The 14,588-nt window shown below is 35.5% G+C and overlaps 1 protein-coding gene across 1 annotated transcript; it reads right to left on the bottom strand.

The window, feature by feature from the left end:
* Positions 1 to 628: 628 nt before the first annotated feature.
* LOC106101042 (enolase-phosphatase E1) lies at positions 629 to 14,525 on the bottom strand. The gene is made up of 7 exons (XM_013280133.1): positions 14,290 to 14,525; positions 7,075 to 7,230; positions 6,465 to 6,607; positions 5,330 to 5,589; positions 4,748 to 4,893; positions 1,628 to 3,082; positions 629 to 1,361 (listed from the first exon to the last, which is right to left on the bottom strand). The coding sequence occupies exons 1-6, from the start codon at positions 14,386 to 14,388 to the stop codon at positions 1,637 to 1,639; spliced, it is 2,250 nt and encodes a 749-aa protein (XP_013135587.1). The 5' UTR covers positions 14,389 to 14,525; the 3' UTR covers positions 629 to 1,361; positions 1,628 to 1,636.
* Between the last annotated feature and the right edge of the window lie 63 nt (positions 14,526 to 14,588).

Below are 14,588 nucleotides of genomic sequence, written 5' to 3'. Positions count from 1 at the left end.
AAATAAGATCACAATACAGTTAATACTTACTTAAACTTACCTAAGTGAAATACAAGCGGTGACAGGCTTGCACACTGTCACCCCTATAAAGGTCCTTACACACTATGGCGTCCAATTTCTTGACGCAGATCAAAGCAAATCGACTTGTCTTGTATAAGAGACCGCTTAAATACTAATTTAATTCTACTTAATATTATTTATCCAATAAATCGTGTAAGACTTACAAACTGATTAGTTCACTCTCTCGACGTATCGTTCGGAAATAAAAAGTTTAGCCACATATTTTGGGGCAATTCCTGGGATTATTCCCAACTGCCACCCCACTCTGTCCCCACGTGGGGACAGGAGAGAGTAAAAAGTTTCATCCCTCCCACCTTTTGCGTCAAAGGGACGGTTGGAACTTATTTTATTTCTTAGCGGTTCCATCTGTCACCTTATTGATGATAGTGGGACGGATGAAACTGTTTATTCTCATCTGTCCCCGCGTGATCACAGAGCAGGGTGACGGTTGGGAATAACCAATTCCTAGACTTTTAACAAATTTGGCATAAATTTAAATCAGTTATGTATTACAGTTCATTTCATATTTCAGGAATGTCATACAAAAATGCATTTACAAAATGTCAAAGTATAGAATAAAAATGGATACAAAATATAATTAGAATACGAAATGTCTAGACTACACCTAAATTAAACTAACGACAAATACTGATATTCTATAAATTCCGTACAATATCTGATTTGTCTTCAACAGACAGACAACCGACATTATGACAAAAAGGTCTAATTATGTTGACTGAAAAAAAAAACTAACTCTTTAAATTAGTTAAGTACCGTCAAAGTTTTGTTATGTAAAAATATGTCATATAAATATTATTTTAAAAATAAATATCAAAATTCAAGCTAAGTCACATAGGACTTATCTTAATTGGCATATAAACGAAAATCCGTATTAGACAAATCAGATAGTGGGTGGTCAAATTTTAAATACAATTTAAACATAGCTTAGACATACCTTACTCAATTATACTTACTAGGTAATTATTTACTGGGTAGTATTAAGTAAGCGACTTGTGGTAGACTATTGTGGGGAGTAGGGGGGGCCGGGGTGTGCACAAGGTATTTCCCGTTGGGCCGACCGGCCCACTGATCGTTTGAACCACTGAGATTTTTTCCCATTGGGCCGATCGGCGCAAAATGAAACACCCTGTAGGAGGCGGTCGTCACGCGGGTACACGGTCAAATCTCAATACACGTATTACATAGAACTAGGAAATGTTGTCCGTTAGCGTGGAAGCAAAACCTCAGTCTTGACAATCTGATGTGAGCCAACGCTACGACGCTCTGGAGACTGTGCCGCACTGGAATACAATATAAAGGCGACGTTACAATACAAAGATGACATAGTATCATGTATGGTTAATCAAAACCAATCTTTTGCTAGATATAGATATATCAAGAATCGCCAAAACCACTGAAACTAAACAATGTTTCTAAAATTTAAAAATAGTGCACCAAATGTATTGATCGGACTAATTCGAAGTAATAGAAATGTTTTTGGTAAATAACAATAATTTCAAACTTTTACTTAATTGACTGCAATGTATTGAGGTGCTAAATAACTTACCACACTATTTTACGCTTCCGTAGGTTGCTCTATAGGATCAGTGCGAGGCTCCTCAGTGGGAACTGTCTTCACTTTAATATCGGACACGTCGCCCTCCACTTTCTTCTCTTCTTCCACATTTTCAGTAGCCACAGCATCCCCGTTGGAACCATTAACTTCCTCCTCCTTACCATTCTCGGCTGACAATCGAGAACTTAATTCCTCGTCTTTGCTAACGTCGCCGTTCAAACTAACAGCCTCAGATTCTCCATTTGTTTTACCGTTAAGTTGTGCCTCCATTGTTTCGGTCTCTGTCTTGACTTCCTCCGCTATGATGTTATCTTTCGATTCAACAGGAACATTTTTATCATTCTCTGGACTTATTTCGGGTAACTTCTGTTCTGCAGTTTCGTCTACAGGCGCTGTGGTTTTCTCAACTTCAGTTGTGTTTGTTTCCGCTTTGGTTTCCTCCTTTTTACTTTCATCTTTCGTCTCTGTTTTACTGACATTTGGCACCTCTTTGTCTGTGATTTTCTCCTTACTTTCTTCATTTGTTTCGGGTGCTTTCTCTTCTGGTATTTTTGCCGATTCAGCATTACTAACCTCTTCGGGGACTGGTTCCTTCTCTTGTACGATTTCTGACTTTGGTTCAGTCGTCGGTTTAGTTTCTTCTGCTGCATTACTCTCGGCATCTTCACATTTTTTCATTTCAAGATCTAATTCCGTGTCTAATATTCTATCAACTATGTCGTTATCTAAAGTCGACGTTTCCATGGTTTCCTCGGTTATCGGAGTAAGTAATGGTTTCACCGGTATTGTGTCTAGATTAGTGACGTTTTGAACTTTTGATAATATCTCATCACACTCCTTCTCCAGTACTTCGCCGACACTTTGCAATACTTCCATATCTTCAGTAGAAGTGGGCTCTTCGACGACTGGTTCGATATCATCGATAATTTCTTCCGCTTCTCCTATAGCTTTTTCATTTGTTACTTCTTCGATTTCTGTGATAACAGTAGGCGGGGATTCTTCAACGATGGGAGCAGGCTCTTTGGGCTCCTTCTCTACTTCAGTCTCAACTTTATCTTCTCCTTTTGGCACTGTCGCTGATTCTTCTTTTTCGGTAGAATCAGTCTCCATTTTTTCAACAGTCTCTTCAGTTTCAGTCTTATCAACTTGTTCGTCAATAATAGGTTCAACGTCAGCGATAGGAATATCAGTTACATTAGCGTCAGTAACTTCTTCAACAGTCGTTTCCACCGCAGCGGGTGTGGGCTCTTCTTTCTTTTCATCGGCTTTTTGTTCTTTAATTGTCTCTGCGGGCGCGGATACTTCCTCTACTTCCATCTTCTCCGCTGTCTCTGAAGTACCGGTAACTACCGTTTCTTCGTTTTTCGTTTCAGTGGACTGTTTGTCTGTTAACGACTTTACATCGTCTCCATTGTCAGTTTTTGCAATCTTAGAGGGTAGTTCTTCCTGAAAGATATATGAAAACAATTTGTTCATTCAACGATATAATTTGAATAGATATAAATAATAAAACCATTTAATCCATTCTTATAAAACAACAAAGTTGTTAATATTTTATTATTAAATAGATCTAAGTATAGGGAATAATGTAATCAAAAACTTTAAGAAAAGGCATTCTAAGTAATGTATATATTCTATACTAATTCTAGCATCAACTGTAAGATAGCATAAAAGTGAAAATTATGAGTAGTAAAATATTGGTTAACATTTGTTGAAATGGCAAAGAAAAGCATGCAAAGAAATAAACAGTAATATGAATATAAACTTTATTAATAATCTACATAAGAAGCACTACAATATAATAAATCTACGGTTGTATATATTATAAAAGTTACCAAACAATTAACAAGTCAAATAAACACAAAACATTTTATATACCAGAACCATACTAAATAGAAGCTTGCAATTTAAGTAATTCTTCCACCAAAGCATTACAAATTAAATAATATCAAAACACTGTCCTAAAGGATATCAAGAAAAACATTGTTTAGTAAATACAGGCGCTAACTGCATTTTATTGTCAAAACATTTTAAAGAAGTTGTCTATTAAAATTTTACACACATTGGCAACACTCTAAAGGTAGTTTTATACAGTTACTACTTTAGACAAATTTAAATAGCGTGTACATTTCATAAAATAAAATCCCAACACCCTTTGCCTCAACAAAGTATATAAAAAAACTTTTTACAAACCCTTAACATTACATTTTATTACCAATCTTAGTTACGTAGGCAAAATCGTCCTCCATTCATTATCCTCGATATTGTCATTGAAATAGTTTTTACAGTTACATTGATTATATTAAAAAAGCTAAAGGCATGCATTTGACATACAAGTAATTATTTCTACTACATACTGTATAATAATGTGTATATATTAATTTTATTGTTACATTGTGTTATTTAAGGTAATACAATAAGTAGTTACAAAACTATGTACTGAAAATATTTAAGAACACGGAGTGCATTAAGCACAGGCATAGATACAAAAGCAAGCCTGGAAACCATGCAACTAAGGATTGTTAACAGTAGGCGACTAAACTATGTAACTATATAAACTTATGCAGTGCAAGTTACGGCCGCACTCAGAGTCATTAATAGACCAATAAGAGGGACCAATAGTATATTTAATGGTTACTTAAACATTCTTTTAATGTAGAACTTAATCCATCTATGTAACCCAGATGTATAAACAAAGACAGTGGACATCTATTAGGCTCTTTTTCTCTTATTAATTGTTTTTGTTAGTATGTTTTTTATAGAGACAAATGCCTACCTACACCATCAGACAAGGGAGCTACATGCCTAATGTCGAACTTAGTCTCATTTGTGTTCTATGCTAAATTAAGACCCGTTACCGTCTAAACCACCTTATCTACAAATAGTTTACATACTAGATGAGTGTAAATCTAATGTTGAATTGTTGAGTGATGGCTCAACAACTAAAATAGAAGCTCACGACTCACTGTGCTTGAGTCGATTAGCGATCTCTTTCACTTGTACGTGAGCTGCAGGTTATAAGTTAATTTGAGTTACCTATGACTATTATAGTTTGTTTTGTACTGTATGGAAGTATTACTAGTGTTTATGTATGTGTGTCAGTGTGGGCACCTGTGCGTCAGTCTTGCGCTTGTTGGAGGCGAGCTGCGCCAGGCTGTGCAGCACGGGGAAGGGCGCGGGCTGCGCGGGCAGCGGCGCGTTGCCCTCGCGGCTGACCAGCGCCGCGTGCAGGCCGGCACCGCGCGCTGCTTCCGCCTCTGTACAAATTTCACATTACAGTTCACTTAAACTCGAACCACCTCGGTGCTCTCTCCACTCATTTGCCGTATTTTATTATAAAAAACCTATTTAAACTTTCGTGAGCTATTATCTAAAACAAATTAATTTCGCAGTGCGAGGCGCGACCGCGAAGAAAGCAAATTAAGAAAATCACATCAATCTGTTACATCCTTACTGTCTACAGACTGTAGGGCTCCTGGACATAGTTTTACATAAAAAAGGTCATCACCCAGCCATTAATAAGAATTTTTTCTTAAAGTTTCCCAAAAAAGTACGTAAGGAAACATAGTGAGGAGTATCTCATCTAATATACTATTCACTAAACATAATTTTGAAGATTTATAAATAGCAATAAATAATATGTACCAAGAATCAACGCGCTTAAAGAACACTAAACAAAAATACTTAACCTACCTTTAAGGATATCGGTGAGAAAGAGTATTTCATCAGGTTTGCAGCCAATCTTCTCGACGATTGCAGTATAACTGGCGGGCTCTTGCTTAGCGCCGACAGCAGTATCAAAGTGGCCCTCGATGTGAGGCAGCAGATCCCCCGCCAGCGACTGACCGAAGAGTAACTTCTGCGCCTGAACCGACCCAGAAGAATAGATGTACACCTTCTGACCCTCGACTGACTTCCATTGCTCGAGGGCCGCTGACACATCGTCGTAAACACTGGAATATACAATTACATGATTTTCATACATCTTACTAATATCATAAATGTCAAAGTTTAGATGGATGGATGTTTGTTAAAATTTGTAGTCTAAACTATTGAATAGATCTCGATGAAATTTAGCATAGATGTAGAGGATAGTCTGGAAGAACTTATAGGCTACTTAGTTTGTTTTTAAAATTCCACGCAGACGGAGCTGCGAGCGACAGGTAGTATTTTCATAAGTTACGCTACGAGTCTCGTAAACTGAGGTTTAAAAATATTTGAATAAGAATTTAAAATCAAAAACATATTATGACTGTGAATGTACTAAATATAAGCGTATTCGAATGTCCGTGACCATGACTTGCGTGATAACATTTCAGTACTACTGATTTATTTATATCACTTGTTGAGTTTGTGTAGACAAATATTAATTTTTACACAGTTTTTTAAACATAATCAAATTTTCAATAATTACCATATACTGTATTAATATATCTATACTCATAAAGGGGTAGACCTAGAAAGAGATGGATGGATTGCATGAAAGGTGACATGAACATAAGTGAGTGATGACTGAGATGACGGATGATAGTTATTTGCCCGGCACGCCGACCCTACGGGAGTAGGATAAAGCAGGGAAGATAATGACTCATAAAGAGGATAGATTTGGATATTTGTATGTATTGAAATAAGTCAAAAACTACTAGGCCGATTTCAAAAATTCTTTCACTATTAGAAAGGTACGTTATCAGAGAGTAGACCATTTTTTTTTTAATTCACGCGGGCGAAGTCGCGAGCAACAGCTATTATACTATATTTTCTAACACGGATCAGGTCATAACTAGGTAGACTATTTGCAATGTGATACTATGCGTATGTCTGTACTTACTGTCCTTTAATATCGCCGTTATCGTAGCCCTGCTTCCAGATAAGGCCCTGCAGCTGCTTGAGCGGCCCCGCCTTGCGGTCGATGGACATCTGCCACTTAACACTCTTCACCAACCCTTCGATCTGCTCCTCCTTTTTCGCATCCTGAGAATTTATATACAAACATACGATTAAGTTATAAATTAACGCTGGATGACCGAAAATTGTTTTTTAATAAATCCATCAAATTTCAAAGTTAAGCTTTTATATTTCAGTAGCTTTGGCCTGCGACTCAGTCAGCGTCGAATTAAAAATATAAAAGTGAGTAGCCTATGGGTTCTTCCAGACTATGTTCTAAACCTGCCTCTACCTGTGTCTAACAAATTTAATCGAAATCCTTTCAGCCGTTTAGGCCACAAATTCTAACAAACATCCAGCCAGTGGGTTATTTTTTAGCCTAAACGGCTGAACAGATTTCGATGAAATTTGCCATAAATGTAGAGGATAGTCTGGAAGAACACATACGCTCCTGGCATTTGTTTTTTTTTATTCCACGCGGGCGAAAGCTAGTATTACAAAGTATGATTGCGGTTTATTCAAAAGTGTATCAGTTAGAAGTGTAACAAACTCACCTCTCCAGGTATAGCGACGACTCCTTCGACGCTCTTCTCCTTGTCCTCTATCGCGAGCTGCCGGAGCGCGGCCACCGCCTGTTTTACTTCTGCATCATCCCATTGGCCCTCCAGGAACTGCTGCACCTTCTCCTCCGCATACGGGAACAACTTATCCTATAGGAATGATACGATTATCTACATTAAAAAATAGGGTATTTTAAACAGTTTTTTAATCAATACTACCTACCCTAGTAATTAGTGTGGCAGCTATTTAAATACTAATTGGTCTATCTACAACTTTACCAATCGACATATTTGTTCGTAAATATACAGTTCAATGGATATTGGTTACAGCTGGGATAAGAGACCGTGACCCGTGCGGACGCCGACCCGTCGTCGTGCCCATTACTACGGTATGCACGAATGACAAACGCCGGTATTAAAACTTGCAAATTTATACGCAAACACGATACTAAAGCTTAGGAACTTATACAGACACCCACAAGTTTGTAAAGTGAAAAATATATACTGAATTCGACAGGGTTTTAAGCTCTTTTTGACCGACTTCCCAAAAGAAGGAGGTACTCAATTCGTCTGTTTTTTTTTGTTTTTTTTTATGTGTGTTACGGCATAACTCCGCCGCTAGTGGACCGATTTTGATAATTCATTTTTTATCCGAAAGGTGATGCTTGCAGGTGGGTCCCATTTTTTGTTTGATTTTAAATTAACAATAACTACCAGATCTAGGACCCAACCAGGCCTTAAACAGAAACCTAAATGAGCCATCAATAATCTTGCTATATAATTACTACTTTTTTAATCGTAGATTCAGAACAGTAATGTATATGTACAAAGCTGAATTTCTCGTTCAAGCTTTTCTTTCGCAGTTTATATTCTGAGTTTTCGTTTACCGTTTAGCTTGTATATCCTTTATAGGACTCAATTATAAGATACTGTTTTTCGAGCACCTAGAAACCAGCACTTAAACATGTTCTTTTCTAGAGCATAGATAGCAATAGAACGGATATAGGCATAGTTGACAACCGACCTTAATAAGTGTGGGTCCCGCATACGAATCGTGTAACTATCGGCGACATTCCAGCAACTAAATGTAGTATAAAAATAGAGAAATCGCCTCACAGGTATCATCCAGCTTCCATACGGACACAAACGAGTCTTGGATTACACCGCGGCATAGGTACCATATATTTAAACCTATGTAGGATTATCTTGGATTAAGTTTTAATAGATTTTAAAACATTGCAGGGAGAATTGCCACAAGAAATGAAAATACCTGAATATCCCAAATGTATAGGTTACTACCAAAAAGAATAATAATGTAGCCTTCTATTCTGAAATTTAATATAGTGATTAATATGTCCCTAATTTCAGCGTGCCTCTTGGCATAGGCCTCCTCCAAACTCCTCCACTGTTTTCTATCTCGCGTAACCAATAATAATAGTTAACGCATTAACGACAAGGTGAAATTAATCTTGATTTTATAAAGAGCCGTACATATTGGCAAGCAACATTATTTTGTACTAACTGTCCACGCTATGAATCATTAATTAGTTTTTAAAGTTGTCACTAAGTTAAGTTATCACGGTCTAAATCAACACTAAGGGATACCATTTAAGTCTGAACACAGCTGTAAGGTATCTTAAACAAAGTACCCAATTTTTATTTTGCAATCCTAATGTCATCTCTCACGTTAACATTATTATTTTAAGAGCTCATCGCTCTGTAGCCACGTGTACGCGGTGCGATCAATAAAGCCAGCCTGCGTATTTGACGTAAAGGGAACACATTTCCAAGAAGTACCGAGAGTGGGTAGGCCTTTCTTAGAAATTTAACGGGGAAGTCTTTAGGTGAAATCTTGTATACAATTAACTTAGGTAACAGGTAGAAATACTGTAAATATACAATATCCAAATCAAAATCAATCCTTAAAGGTCCATAAATTGTGATCAATTTGACATCGGCTATGAAATTAGCAAGATTATGATCAAATTTAACGTTTTATAAATCCGATTAACAAACAGAAAAACAAAGTTGTCTCAAGACCAGATAATCTTAGAGGTTGTGCAAATACTAGTTAGATTACAATGTCTTGAACTCCCACGAACTCTACGACAATAAATGAACAAGTGTTTAATTGCTAAAATAACGTCAATTAATTAGCGACAGTACTGCTGTTTCATTTTTTAAGTATAACTGCAGCAATTCGTGAATCGTAGGAATGTCTCAGAAATATGCTCAAAGAGGATCGTTGCTCTACTGTCGCTCTAGATTCTGTAGCTCCAATGAGCTCAATCTCAATAGATATGTCATAATTTAAAAAAATCTTTATATCAGATAACGTCTTAAAAATAGGGGGGTACAAAAAAAATCTTTGCGAAATAAGATTTATAGCAACATTCTGTGACCATTTACCATTTAAAGTCTTTATCATTTAAAATCTAAAGTCAAGCTAACTTGTAGTAAGTTAAGAGAAGAGAAACTAAGCATATTCGAGCACGATGCGACCGAGGTGAAACTGCATTGGTTAGCAGGTGAACGAACTGGCACAGCCGACTATCCAAACCGGATAGTTGGCCCGGGCGCGCCTGTAGGGCCGGCTAGACGCATTGTGCACACTATGTGCTCCAATTATATTGCCGTTTCGCTGGATAATTCGCAAACGGGACCTCATTATGTATTACGCTTTAGTCTCCTACATTCATGTAACAAAATTAGTCGCTAACTGAGATCCTTGGTGAAGATTTACGATAACCAACTTAAAACAGCGTTAGTGAAAAGACTGAACTTAAATTATTGAAATTAGGGTTTTTAAAACTATAAATTGTTAAAGTTGCAAAAAAAAACATCCTGTTCACCTTTTGAACAGAAAAATTTCACCGGAATCCGTAAACAAATGAACACAAAGGTATAAAAGGCAATACTTCTCCGAATTTTATTTTACAATAGCTTTTGCCCGCCAATTCATTTGCACGGAATTAAAGTAAGTAGCCAATGTATTTCTCCAGGTTATGATTTATCTGTGCTCATTTTTATCGAGATTCATTCATCAATCTATGCCAACTCTCGCTTTTACTAAGTATGAAATACCTATTAAAATATGATGGCATAAAAACAGTTTCCGATGCGTCTGTATCAGACACTTCCAAGAAGATAACAGAGCGTAATGGAGAGCTTATTTTATTCCAACCTTTTTGCCTAAGTTTTGAATCCATACTTCTATATTAATATTATAAAGAGGAAAGATTAGTATTTTTGTATTTCGTATTTATTGAAATACCTCAAAAACTAATACGCCGATTTTAAAAAATCTTTCATCGTTAGAATGGTTATTCATTTGTGAGTAACAGGATTTATTTTTTATCATTTCTTAATTTTACGAGGGCGAAGTCGCGAGCAACAGCTAGTTACCTATAACTTAGTTATAACCTGTACTACGGTAAATAATAACAGCTGAATGTCGAGACAAAAAAGATACGAGACGCGAGACATAATGAAGGCGAGTCGCAAAAAAATCACGGTCACTTTCAATGAATCAACAAAGGAATTCTATAGTACTGTGCAGGTAAACTTACGAAGCAGTCTTTAAATAAAGAAAAAACGAAATCTTCAACTCTTCCAATTGTATAGGTATGGATAGTAATAACGATTTTGGATTGGATATTGTTTAATTAAGTAAAGGTACAATTAACAACAAAAATCTTTTTTTGTCTTAATACATTACAAAGTATACTTTTGTGTGTATAGTATAAGTTTTCAATTACTTTTCTGAATATAAGATCCCACAAAAAATATAAAAAAAACTGCCGAGTCTCGCTTTCCTTACAAAAGTGTATAGATGTCATGTAAAAAATTGTATTTTCAGTTAATGTCTATTATGAAACTATGGCAATTACACGGTGCTATCGTTTCGAAAGAAAACCTCTTGCTATTTACCCCATTTTTATCTAAACCTAATTTTCTTGCTAATTTGCCCTTTAGAATGAGGTATGTTAATTTAAAGCTTAATGGCGCCGTGTTGTCTATACTCTATACTATTTTATAAAGCGAAAACAAGTGTATTTTAGTATGAAACGAATAACTAAAATCTACTTGACCAATTTAAAATATTCTTCATTATTAGATAGCTACATTAACACTTAATAACATAGGTTAAATTTATCTTACTAATATTAAAATGCGAAAGTTTAGATGGATGGATGTTTGTTAGAGTTTGTAGCCTAAACTGCTAAACGGATCTCGATGAAATTTGGTTTAGATGTAGAGGATAGTCTGGAATAACACATACTTCGTTTAAATTCCACGCGAACGGAGTCGCGAGCAACAGCTAGTATTTTATATAGTTTAAAAACATGTCCGACTTTCCGTGGATGGGTCGCTAGATATGTTGATAGACATAACATCTGAGGCGTACTAACGTCTGCGGAATACTCATAGCTAAGTAAGTATATCATCTAGGTAACGTAACTTTAAACGTAAAACAACTTTCTATAGATTTTGATTACCACTTACACTTTAAATACTAGAGACAATCTTATGTACAGATACCTGTAATCTAGAAAATTAGCTACATATTTTCAATAGACAAGTTATCTTACTATGATAATATTTGTAAAAGTTAAAATTCAGGCATATCTCTCAATCCATTCAACAAACATGTCTTTATGGGTTTAAAGAACATTGGCCTTTTGTTATCAATTAATGCGTGTGGCGTTGTTGACATTTCACTAATTTTATTCAATTACGGACGAATTCTGAAACGCACCTTTAACACCCCGTAAGTTCAAAAAATAAATGTACAAGCACACTGTATTAAACTATGCATAACCATCGTTTACTTTATTACCTGACGTCAGAAGTCTTGTCTAAAAGAACGCTGTTTTTAATTAATTTGCAAATAAAAAGCACACACACGAACAGAAAATGGGAACAAAATTACTTGTAAAACACGCCAAGGGTCAAAGTTCTCCGCGCGAACAAATGTATATCTTATCTCTTCAATCTAAAGTAGCTTTTCCAATAAATTAGTGACAATATTCGCTTTATAAACCGGCTTATATGAAACGGGAGAATTTTGGGGTCCATAATAAATGGGTCTGTTGTATTTAGGACGAGAGGGAGAGATGTTACTCCCGGTCCTAACAGGAAGCTTTATCTTGCTATAAATACAATCAAAATGTTACATCAATCGAATTATATTAAGCTAGTTATTTTAACTTTAACGCAAAACGGTTATATCGAGGGATTTTTCATAGTACAAATGGTTACCACAAAATAACTACCATACCACATTCCATGTCACTACAATTTTTCACGAGTAATAATAAAAAGATGGCATGGAATGGCCAATGAAACAAAAGCCAGCTATATTTAAGTACTTCCTTTTGCCCTAAATGTTAAAAATTAAAGTAAGTAGTCTATGTTCTTCCAGACTATGTTCTACATCTGTGCAATATGTCATCAATCTCCATTGAGTCATTTCAGAAATATAATCTATCCATCCATTATTAAGATATACATGTACCTTTATATTTGCACCAAATTAAAGCATTTAAACAGAATAGTAATATCCCCTTAGCAAATCATACCTATATTATAAATGCAAAAGTTTAGATGGATGGAGGGATGGATGTTTGTCAAACTTTGTAGCACAAACGGCTGAACCGATTTTGATGAAATTTGGTATAGATGTAGGTAATAGCCTGGAAGAACACATAGGCTACTCACTTATTTTATTACTTGCAGATGGAGTCGAGGGCAAAAGCTAAAATAAAATAATATTACACCAGAAATGCATTCCTGTAATTTATCATTAAAATATTTTAACTAGCAGTGAACAATTAGCTGGGAACCGAGATTTTATACAAGATTTAAAAATGTATCAATCATTCAAAATAAAATGTTGTCTCTAATCAGTTACTTCCAAGTTTACCTGTTCATCAATTAAATGTTGCAACATTGAGATTTGATCTAAATATAACTTTAATATGGATGTTGAGAAGGAAGACAATCCAGCAGTAATATAATAATGAAAATTAATAAATAAACCAAAAGAAACAGCTTTACTCAGGATAAAACTAAAACATTATTTTACTTTAAAACAAACTAGTGTAGTTTTGCCTAATTATAAAATGGATAATTTTAAGTATACATTTCCAGTTTCTTATCAAAGTGAAAGCAACCATATGTACAAAAGTACCTCATGGGTTAATTTAATTGTCCTAGACAAGCTTTTGTCTTGAATAAAAACAACAAAAGAAAGAAACCTATGTGTTCTTCCAGACTATGCTCTACATACATTGAGCCGTTTTGGAGATAATTTCTAACAAACATCCATCAATCCATTTAAACTTCCTCATAATATTAGTAAAGTGATATTATTTAATTAACAGAAGAACCAAATCAACACTAAAACTTTCGCCAAAATTTGAAAAAAAAGAACGAAGTTTTAAAACCATGTTTCCAAGTTAATAAATATAGACATTGTTATACCAATGCCTTGTAAGATTTTTTCACCAACTTAAAAACAATAAAAAAAAACCGAAGTAGTAAATAAATGTTGTAGTATCAAAGCTCCAGCTTACAAGTACAGCATACCTTTAAAATTATCAAGGCATTGCACGTAACATTCCTTACATTATTCATCTCTTTCATGATTTAATAATTTTGACACGAGTGCGACTGAGACAGGCATACATGTCGCGACGTCTATTCAGAGGAGACAGTTAAATGTTCCACATTTTTTTAACTGCCAGCTGCTTCAAACAGCTGTTTGTACCGGTATTGAGTTTACTTGATGAATTGTTTTACGCTTTTCGTTATTTAGGTAAAAAATTCACAAAACTATGATCCTTTTATTAAGACGTTGTTTAATACAGTAATTAAGGTCAAAAGTTTTGCAATCGGACTAAAAAGAAAATTAAAAAAAGACTTAGAGAGGATCAAACTAAACAATGATTTCTATGATTAATTCAAAATATTCTAAGTTCACGGCAATCGCGAATCAGACAATGAGAGCACTGGAAAGGGGACCATTTTGATTTCGTCCTCCATGTTGCGAATCTTGAAATGCGACATTAACACACCCTATTTAATCTGGCGTAGTAGTTAGCATCCAGATTGAATTCAATAACAAACACAACATGTTTAATTTACTAAAAACAGAAAAAAACACGTGTTGAAACAAAACACCGGCCGGCTAATTTTCAGACCTACCTTAACAAAGCTGATCGATGTTGTTGTCCCTTCGATGTCCAAAAGCAAAATTTTGCATTTTTTAACGATATCAGCAATTTCCTTAAGTTCATTCGCCATTTTAATTGTACAACCTGTACCAGGTGTACTTTGATGAGATTTATAATTTTATTCGACTAGAAATTCGTCCACGCCACACTACTACCCCACACCACAGAAAAAAAGCATTGATTGAACGAGACACACGACGAACTGAAGGACGCGCGGGTGCGGGTTCAAGCGAGAACGAGATAACAGGCTTATGGATAAACCGTAGGTGG

Source organism: Papilio polytes, unplaced genomic scaffold (assembly GCF_000836215.1).
Source record: "Papilio polytes unplaced genomic scaffold, Ppol_1.0 DF824024.1, whole genome shotgun sequence".
Lineage (NCBI taxonomy): Eukaryota > Metazoa > Arthropoda > Insecta > Lepidoptera > Papilionidae > Papilio > Papilio polytes.
The sequence above is the reverse complement of the archived record's forward strand: the minus strand, read 5'-3'. Positions and strand labels throughout refer to the sequence as shown.

What these genes read in the sequence shown, in the direction of transcription:
- LOC106101042 (XM_013280133.1), bottom strand. Translation starts at nt 14,388, where the DNA reads ATGGCGAATGAACTTAAGGAAATTGCTGATATCGTTAAAAAATGCAAA. An exon ending in TCGTCGCTATACCTGGAGAG is followed by an intron (nt 6,608 to 7,074) that starts GTGAGTTTGTTA and finishes ATAAATTCTCAG; the next exon opens with GATGCGAAAAAGGAGGAGCA. An exon ending in TCTCACCGATATCCTTAAAG is followed by an intron (nt 4,894 to 5,329) that starts GTAGGTTAAGTA and finishes AAATTTGTACAG; the next exon opens with AGGCGGAAGCAGCGCGCGGT.